Source organism: Orycteropus afer, unplaced genomic scaffold (assembly GCF_000298275.1).
Source record: "Orycteropus afer afer isolate SDZICR_OR568_19922 unplaced genomic scaffold, OryAfe1.0 scaffold00003, whole genome shotgun sequence".
NCBI classification, from domain to species: Eukaryota; Metazoa; Chordata; class Mammalia; order Tubulidentata; family Orycteropodidae; genus Orycteropus; species Orycteropus afer.
In genome coordinates, this window is record NW_006921590.1 from 16,593,475 (window position 1) to 16,603,086 (window position 9,612).

Below are 9,612 nucleotides of genomic sequence, written 5' to 3' on the forward strand. Positions count from 1 at the left end.
ATGGATCTATATCTGGGTTCTCAATTCTATTCCATTGGTCTATGTATCTGTCATTGAACCAATACCAGGCAGTTTTGACTACTGTGGCTGTGTAGTAGGTTTTGAGATATGGCAATGTGAGACCTCCTACTTTGTTTTTCTTCTTCAGTTGTCCCAGATCTGTCTTATCTTACTCCTCCATAGCTTTAAATATTGTGTATCTGCTGGTGAGTTCCAAATTTATAGCCCTAGACTTGAACACAAATACACACACATACGTACACACACACGCTTAAGTACTACTTAATATCTCCACTTCACTTTTCATAAAGGGCCTCAAGCCTACTTTGTCCACAGCACAACTCTTTACTTTCTCACTCCCGAAGATAACACGTGTTTTTACCTCCCTCCGTAAGTCTTAACTCATTTCATTAAAGCAGTTTACCCATTTATTTGCTCAGGCCAAAACCCTAAGAAACATCTCTCTCCCTTGTTGCCCTACACCCACTCCATTCGGTCTTTGAACAAGTTTTATTATCTCATGGCCACCACTGAGCCTCAGCTTCTTGAGACTTGTTGTTAGATGCTGCCAAGTCGATTCCGACTCATTCAAGTTCAAACACTAGAACTGCCCTATAGGGTTCCCAAGGCTGTAATCTTTATAGAAGCAGACTGCCACATCTTTCTGGTGGATTTGAACTGCTAACCTTTTGGTTTGCAGCTAAACACTTAACCACTGCACCACCAGGGCTCCTTTCCATAAGACTCTAGTCCTAGCTAATGTAATGTCTTGCTTAATTTGCTATTATGACCTCCTAACTCATTCTGTCCTTGACCCCCTTTCAATCCATGTGTCACACAGTTGCCTTTTAAAGACTTATTTTGCATCCCAACTTAATATTTAGTGACTTCCCATCACACTTAGACCAAACTCCAAACTCTTGGCTCTCAAGTTCCTACATTTTCTGACTCTCCTAGGACATCTACCATTCTTCTTGGTGACTATAGTCCAGTCACAACAGCCTTTTGTTCCTAAACACAACAAGGTTTTTCTTACATCATGACTTTTGTGTTTGCTGTTTCCACAACTTTCTCTTCCATGATGTTTCAGTGGCTGACTTCTTCACGTTCTTTAGATTTCAGATCAAAGTCACCCTATCTAAATGAACCCTCTAACATCAATCTTCTGTCATTTCACCCTGGGTACTTCCTTCATCGTACTTTTCACTGTCTGAAATTATTATTATATCTTTTGCTTTTTTTGTCTCCTTGCATTAGATTGTAAGTTTTAAGAGGACCAGACTTAGTCTGTTTTTTAGCCTCTGTAATCTCAGTTTCTAGAATAGTACCTAGCACTATATAAACTGTCAATAAGTGTTTATTATTGAGCAAATCAGTTATAACAGTATTTTCTTATGTTTTAATACATTAACAGAACCAGGAAGTATGTCCCTCTGGAATGGACTCAAATAGTGATAACAGCTCCGGGGAATTACTTGTGAAGAATTTACCGTTAGTATCAAAATTCTTTATTAAAAATCATGATGTATAGTAACATTTATGAGATAAAATTTATATCATACTGAAGCATATTTGGAGTCTAACACTCTATTGAGAATATATTTATGATATGTTGAAATTCTATTACAGGTAGCCAAGCTTAAAGCTTTTTTTTTTACACCCCTTCTATTTACTTTCTTAATGGCTAGGAATAAAAAGCTGCTGTAAACCTTTAAAACTGGTCCTTTTATAGTAGTTTCCTCCGTATCATGTTTTTTCTAAGGATTTGGCTATTCAAATGGTGATTTTTGCCAGTATTATAGTCTGGTTACAAAAGAAATATAATAAAACACCATATTTAACATAGCTGTCACGCTGTTTTGCTGGACAGATTCATTTTTAAATACAGTCAGACCCTGTATACCCTCATCCCATTCTCTTGAATGGAGTATATTTTTTATGTGTGTTTGTTTTATTGAGATATAATTACATATAAAATACACAAATCTCAATTGCATAGTTTAATGAGCTTGACTAACACACACATCTCTGAAACCAAAGCCTCAATTAAGATAGAAAACATTACCATCACTCTAGCCCAGGGTCTTGACACTATTGACATTTTTGACCAGATGATTCTTGTGGAGGCTGGCCTATTCATCATGGCATGTTTAGCAGCATCTCTGGCCTCTACCCACTAGGTGCCAGTGGCATCCCCTTAGTTGTCACAGCCAAAAATGTCTCCAGACCTTGCCATATATCTCCCAGAAAACCTAAATGTCCCCGGTGAGAACCACTCCCTTAGACACTGCCCTCATATCCCTTTCCAGTCTGTCATATCTCCTCACAGAAGTAACCACTAATATGATTTCTAACCTCACTGATCAATTTTAATTAATTTTAATCCTGAATAGTTTTTAACTATTGAATTTTAAGATAGTTATTAGTTAGTCACCATAGCTCTGTTACCTCATTTTTGATGTCTGGAGGTGGAAAGTCTCTACAGAGAATAAAGAATAAACTTACAATTAGAATGAAGCTACCAGTAACAGTATTAGAACATTAAGAAAATTTCTTATTTGATGAACCAAAGGGGATTTTCAAGAAAATGAACAATGTTAAACAACTTCAGAGGCATTGATACTGCAACACCATAAAAGCAAGCACTAGCAACATATCACAGCTCTGCTAATGACTAAAGCAGGCTCCTAAAGACTTGAGTAATCAAACTACTTTCCTTAAAATATTTGGTAAGCCAATTCTGATTTGTGTTTTTTCAGTTAAGTGAAATTACAAGTTCTGGCATGTTTTTAGGAGGAACTGTCCAATTTGAGTATGTTAATCTATACAGTTCTAGTGGGAGTTGAATGTCAGTCAAAACAAACCGGCCTCTGTGTAATTAGATGTTTTTTGTTTCATTTGATACAGAACAGATGTACTGATTTCGAATGGAATTATGAAATGGTACTAAAAATATTTTTTAAAAAAATCACCTATAATTTAGGATAATATTTGTTTTTTTACATGATTGTTAAAGTTATTTTTCATTGATATTTTCTAAGGCAAATTCCTCTTCAGGAAGCTGACTTTCCAGGACAGTTACTCCAAATAGAAGGTAATTCAGGTGAGAATCTAAAATATTATTAAGGGCAACAAACCTTTCCAAATAAGTAACACAATTTAAATTACTCTATTTATTTAAGTTTTTTAATCTGGCTGGTATTCTGCTCAAAGCAAACCAGTTTGTTTCACACAGAATAAGGTTTTAAAATGTATTCATCTACTGTGCCAAAACTCTCAGAATCCTTGGTTATTACTCTGGCTGCAATTTACTCACCCCGACTAAATGCCAAGTTCTGCATTAGGCACTGTACGTAGAACAGACTTGGAATATAGATACAGTCAGTCCATTTTATATAGACTCAAAGAAATAAAGCATATCACAAGAAGTAGGCTGATTGGTAAAAGCAAGGATTTAATCCCAAAGCTGAACTCCAAAGCTATGCTATTCTTATGCCTTATAAATTGATGTGTCAATTTATACTTCACTCCCTTCTGCTTGAACTAAGCTTTGAAGAAGGGATAGTGTTTGAATAAGTATATCCAGATAAACATACTTTACCTAAACATATGGATTGTATTTCTCACCTGAAGTGCTTTCCAGCTATTCACATCTTACTCATTTTTTAAAGAACTCAGTTCCCACTTTATCTGTCCTCCTTTTCTTAGTATAAATAATGTTTATGATTCCAGTGAGATTCTAAGCTTCCTCTTCTTTTATTATCCACAGAGCCTAGTAAAGGTATACTTAAATAAAATAGATGGTGGATATTTTACTGATAATTTGTTAGGTGTTTCAGTTGAATACTTTAATTTCTTTAAATCAGAGGCATATAAAACCCCAGGTTAGAATTTTTTTTTTTAGTTGTGCATTAAGTGCAAGTTTACAGCACAGTTTGTTTTTCATTCAACATTACATTTAGTTTCACTCCCCATTTACCACCCCCAATCTTAACCCGATCTCCTCTCCTCTCTGCCTAGAAACACCCCCTACCCCCATGCTCTTAGTTATGTACTCCTATGTGTCCTGCATTTCCTCCATGCTAATGTTGCCCCTCTGGTGCCCCATAGTCGAATACTCCAAGGGATTCATTTCCATAGAGTATATGGGTACATCATCCATGGTCTGCATGTATATCTTTTTTACTATTGGGCTGAGAGCCAGCCCCTGGGAGTGAATTTTATTCTAGGCCCAGAATGTTTCCCAGGGCCATAGTATTGGGGGGGTCTCACCTGACTCCATCCAACCAGTAATTCTGGTCATTATTGAGTTTTGGGATTTTGTTCCATGTTTTTCCTCCCACTCTATCCAGGCTCTCCAGATTTGATCCTTTCCTGAGTGGTTGGCATTCGTAGCCGGGCACCATCTAGTTCTTCTGGTCTCGAGGGCTAGCGTGTCCTAGGGCTGATTGCTTCTAAATGCCCTTGGTTTTTTATTTTGCACTCTTCTTCACTTCCAACAATAAGAGACCATTAGCTGCATCTTAGATGTCCACTTAAAAGCTTTTAAGACCCCAGTCGCTAGTCACCAATGTAGGATGAGGAACAAGACTTTTATGTATTTTGTTGTGCCAATTGAGTCTGGTGTCCCCCAGTACTATGGTCCTGAGTCAAGTTAGAATATTTTTAAAAAGTTATATGAGGTTTTGTCAAAAATCAGATGTAAGTTACCAGTTGAGCACTGACAAATAAATAATATGGTACTAATTAAGTTCCTCGGTATTTGTTTACAGTAAATGTAGGGAAACTCGAGATGACTTTTTAGTCACTGTTTTTCACATTGAATTCTAAGGTTCTTGAAATCAAAATTTCCATAAAGTAAAACTCTTCTCCTTTATTTTTTGAATTCTCAGAGCAGATACCTACTGTTCCTTATGAAAGACTGAGATTTGATTTTGATTCAAATGAAGAAAAGTCTGCTGATAATGAATTACCTAGAACTGTATCTGTCCGTCGAGGTTTAAAGAAGGGTTTTAACAGTCTGTGCCAGTTCCATACCTTAGATGACTTTGAAACCAATCACATGACAGAATCTTTTGAATTGGAAAGAATTAGATTTGCAGACCCACTAAAAAACATACACATACCCGAAAATGTAGAACAAGATGTCTGTCAGTGGAATAAGGACCAGATTAACTTACCTCCAAAGCTGACTCACCCGGGAAGCCTTACTAAAACAAAAGAGGTCATTTTAGAATCTAAATTTGAACAAACTAAAACTAAGAATAGAAATACACTAAGAAGAAAAAGAGAAGAGAACAGAAAAGCTAAGAGAAGGAGAAAATCAAAGTCTATAACAAGATGTAAAGGGAGCAAAAATGAAAATAAAAAAAGTGTTTCCAAGAAAAAGTTAGATGTATCTGTCAGTTCCAGTGATGCTTACAATTTTAATTCGGAGGAGGGTGTTCATCTCACTCCTTTCCGACAAAATATAATGAGCAATGATTCTACAAGAAAAGAAAGCAACAATGAGTCTGACGTGAGCATCTGTGAATCAAGTGATTCGGAAGATGATTCCGATGACTTCTATTTGCCTTCTAAAAACATTTGCAAGAACATTCAAAATCTCAACATCAAATCAGATAGGAGCCCAATCACCAGGCCTCGATCTAAAAGAGTACCAAAATACACGGACGAAAAGGAGATGGAGGGTTCCATGCCAACCAAAACTCCTACCAGTAAGTGATCTACTTGTTTGTCTGCATTTTTAGTGTTTAAGATAAATGATTGCTCCTGATGTTTATATATTGTACTATACTTGCCATCTGTCTCTCTGGGGGAGGTTAGAGACTTACCATCTGGCTGTCTTTGGGGGAAGTTACAGACTAATAAAACAGTCGGGGGCTGGGGGTGGAAATCACATTGTGTTGTTCTGACCTACTTCAAGCTAATTTAAATCCTCTTTAACAACAAATACATTTTTGTTCTTAAAGCATTTTTATTTTCAGTAAATGTGGCCCCCAAGGGAGGCAGGGGACTTTTTTTAAGAGGTAAATGGAATTAAAATATTTTTTTATATCATGTCCATGAAAACAAATTCAAACTTGAATCCAGTGACCTGACATTTTAATGAATTTGCTTTGTAATTCTCTAGTTAGTGAACGTGGCCAAGGAGACCAAGAAACTTTTTCCTCAATTGATGGGCTTAGTATTCTTTTGAAAGACACTTTCTAAATCTAAGAACTGTGGCTCAGAAAATCTTAGATAAAAATATGCATGATTCAAATGTTGATACTCCAGCCTGCACCTCCTACTTCTCATATGGGAATTTTATTTGATGTGGTAAAACTAATATATACAAGCAGGTTCTACCATTTCAAGGTATTGTTATTTCATTGATCTTCGGAACAACTATGTTAAGTATAGATATGCATGTTTTGTTTATAAGGAAACTAAAGCCTAAAAAAGTTACATGACTTTCCATAACTCTCAATCCACTCCATGGTAACTAACAACAACACAGCATGCAAATATCTTTTTTTTAAAGATGGGAAATGATTGTTTTTTGTAGCTATTTAAAGATATGGTTTTGTTTTGTTTAATATCCTTACTATGTGCTGTGTACCTGCCTCCCAATATAGATGTAATTCCAAAGATATAAAATAGCTTGGATACTTATAGTAGGAAAAACATTAGATAACTTCTTAACATACTAGTTTTACTAAAGGAATTCCTTTCCTCCTGGCTTACAAAGAGGCTAAGATTTAGAATTCTCATTTATTTAATGGAATGGGTTTAAGTGGTTTTATACGATTATCAGAAGCCCCTGGATCATAAACTTTAGTGTTGAAAGAGCTAGGGGTCTTGATGATTCTAAATAGCAAGATGTAACTAAAATCAAATTCCACACCTAGTTTAAACTAATTCATTATCCCAAGCTATCAACAAAGGGTTGTTTTGTTTTGTTTTTGATTTTAGTAAAATGCTCTGTTGTATCAGCTCTTCACATATATTGTAATTATATTTCAACATCATAAAGGATTAAAGTAAAAGTGAAAAGGTTAAGAAAAAAATCTGTATTATAAATTAAATGTTGTTTGGTGCTGATGAGTTGATTTCAACTCAGAAACCTCGTATGACAGAATAGAACTGCCCCGTAGAGTGTTCTAGGCTATAATCTTTATGGAAGCAGATTGCCAGTTCTTTCTCCCACTGAGCCACTGGCTGAGTTCAAACCACCAGCCTTTTGGTTAGTGGCTGAGCACTTAACCATTCCGCCACCAGGGCTCCTTGTATTATAAAATAGTGGACTTTATAAGTATTTAGATATATAATTGAGTAGGCGCTCTGGTGGCATTGTGCCTAAGGCATTTGACTGCTAACCAGGAGGCTGGAAGTTCAAACCCACCAGCCACTCCTCGGAAGGAAGACTGGGCAATCTACTTCCGTAGAGATACCACCTCGGACACCCACAGAGGGGTCATTATAAGTCGGAACTGACTCAATGGCAGTGAGTTTGGTTTGATATAATTGAGTACAATTTTAACTCTTGTAACTATTTTGGAACTATATTCAATAAAAGTTATTTTTGTAGGTTCACCACTTAAAAATCACCAGTCACCTCATCTTAGCCTGAAGGATATCACCAATGTTTCCTTAACTCCTGAAATTAGAATCAGAAAACTTTCTCTTTCTCCAAAAAAGAATAAAGAAAGTGCAACAGTATCTCTACCGAAGCGTAGATGCACTGTCAGCATGAACTATAAGGAACCCACACTCTCCTCGTAAGTATTTGATTTATGGGAGTTCATTTTTAATGATAGATTTGGGGAGAATAAGATTGTAGAGCTCTGTTCACCAATAAGTCTTATTTGAAATGTGAAAGTTTGATAAAAAATCAAAGTGACAATGTTAAAATGGGCATATTTTACAATAACCTTATGGTGAAGAGTAGATTAATGTTGGCATGATTATAATTATACTTAAGATTTCTTTTTACCCTTACAGAAAACTAAGAAGAGGGGACCGTTTTACAGATTTATGTTTCTTAAATTCTCCTGTTTTCAAGCAAAAAAAGGACTCCAGACGCAGTTCTAAGAAAAAAAATTAAATATAATGAAACTTTTGTTGGATGCCGTTAAAATTTATCCTACACCCCCCTGTTGCTTATGAGATAATATGTGAGTGGGTCTAACTGTTGCCATAGAATATTCTCTTGAGAGAACTCTAGATCATGAATATTTCTTCAAAGCTGTACACAAAATTTAATACATTTAGATAATATAAATAACTACTTACATACTATACTAGAACAGTTTCTTAGACTGCCTAAAACCTTTGATTGTAGCCAAAATTATTCTTACTTGGCAATTAATGATGATTATTTAAATTAAGATGTTTTAATTATAAGCATTTGACATCTTTATTTTCTCCCTAAGTAGCAAATAGTAGAGTGAATGATTTTTGAAGACAAGTTGAACATCTTTTGAAATTCCTTATTATAATTTTTGAATAAAGTAAATCCTTTACATTGACAGTAGAGTATACCCTAAATTGTTTATGGATCCCTTATACCACTGTTATATTTGTATCAGATAAACTGTGTGTGAGATCATGATTAGAGAACCTATGGTTGTTTCAGCTCAGGAACTAGGTATGTGACTGGTCCTGAACCACCAGCTCTTACTGTGCATTGAAAGTGATGCCTCAGCAGAATCATGCATTATGTCATGGGCTTTCAGCGTGGCTCCTTAATTAGACTGAAACCTCAAATGTTAACTATGTGAATACCAAGGGCCTTTTGTATTTGCTTTATATAAAGTTTTTGATGAGTCAATGAGAGAGAATTAGTTTAGTTCACTTTATTTCTTTAACCTCTGAAAGCACTGTAGTTTATCCATTTTAAAGACCAATAAAGTTTTGTCTGAGATTGTGCTTGTGTTTTTCTTTGATTCTTTAAATTCCAAAGATAGAATATCTGTCTCTCTGGATGTCTTACTTTCTAGTTACCACTACCCTCACCCTTCTTGGACATTTCTGTTTTGTTTTCCTCATTATTCTTTACAGTCATTGCCATGAAACTCTCAGCTTCCCCTCCACATTCTCAACCTAACACTTCTTCCTAACTTTTGATTGTAGAATATCCAGGTCCATGATCAACAATACTCTAATTTTACTGGGTGACCCTTCCAATCCTGACTTCAGTTTCTCTTGACTACATCTCCATATCGTCCTGCATTCTACCTTACTCACACACAAAATCCTTTTCATCAGTCAAAATTTTTCTGTTTTCCTAGCTCACTGATTATACATCTCATTCTCCCATCACAGTTTCCTGTATTTTTCCAGTTTGCTTGTTAAATTAATCTTACACTTGTTTTTTAAAAATCATGGAAACTGTAGAGTGGCTATCTTAATTAAAATTTAAAATTCGATTCTAGAGTACCAGTAACCATATTTCAAGTGCTCAGTAGCCACTTGTGGCTAGTGGTTACCATATTGGACGGTGTAGACAGAGAACATTTGCCATCGTCACAGAACTATGTTCATTGGATAATGCTGCATGTTATAGATCAACAATCAGCAAAGTCTATGGACCAAATCCAGCCTGCTGCCTATGTTTGTCTGGTCTCC

At 35.7% G+C, this 9,612-nt stretch overlaps 1 protein-coding gene across 1 annotated transcript in view; it reads left to right on the forward strand.

The window, feature by feature from the left end:
* SGO1 (shugoshin 1) overlaps positions 1–8,089 on the forward strand; it is a 14,935-nt gene extending 6,846 nt beyond the window's left edge. The window contains exons 3-7 of the mRNA XM_007937306.1: positions 1,415–1,491; positions 3,042–3,094; positions 4,893–5,717; positions 7,574–7,763; positions 7,987–8,089. Coding sequence (XP_007935497.1) covers positions 1,415–1,491; positions 3,042–3,094; positions 4,893–5,717; positions 7,574–7,763; positions 7,987–8,089 — 1,248 coding nt within the window. The remainder of the gene's footprint in view (positions 1–1,414; positions 1,492–3,041; positions 3,095–4,892; positions 5,718–7,573; positions 7,764–7,986) is intronic.
* Positions 8,090–9,612: the final 1,523 nt, after the last annotated feature.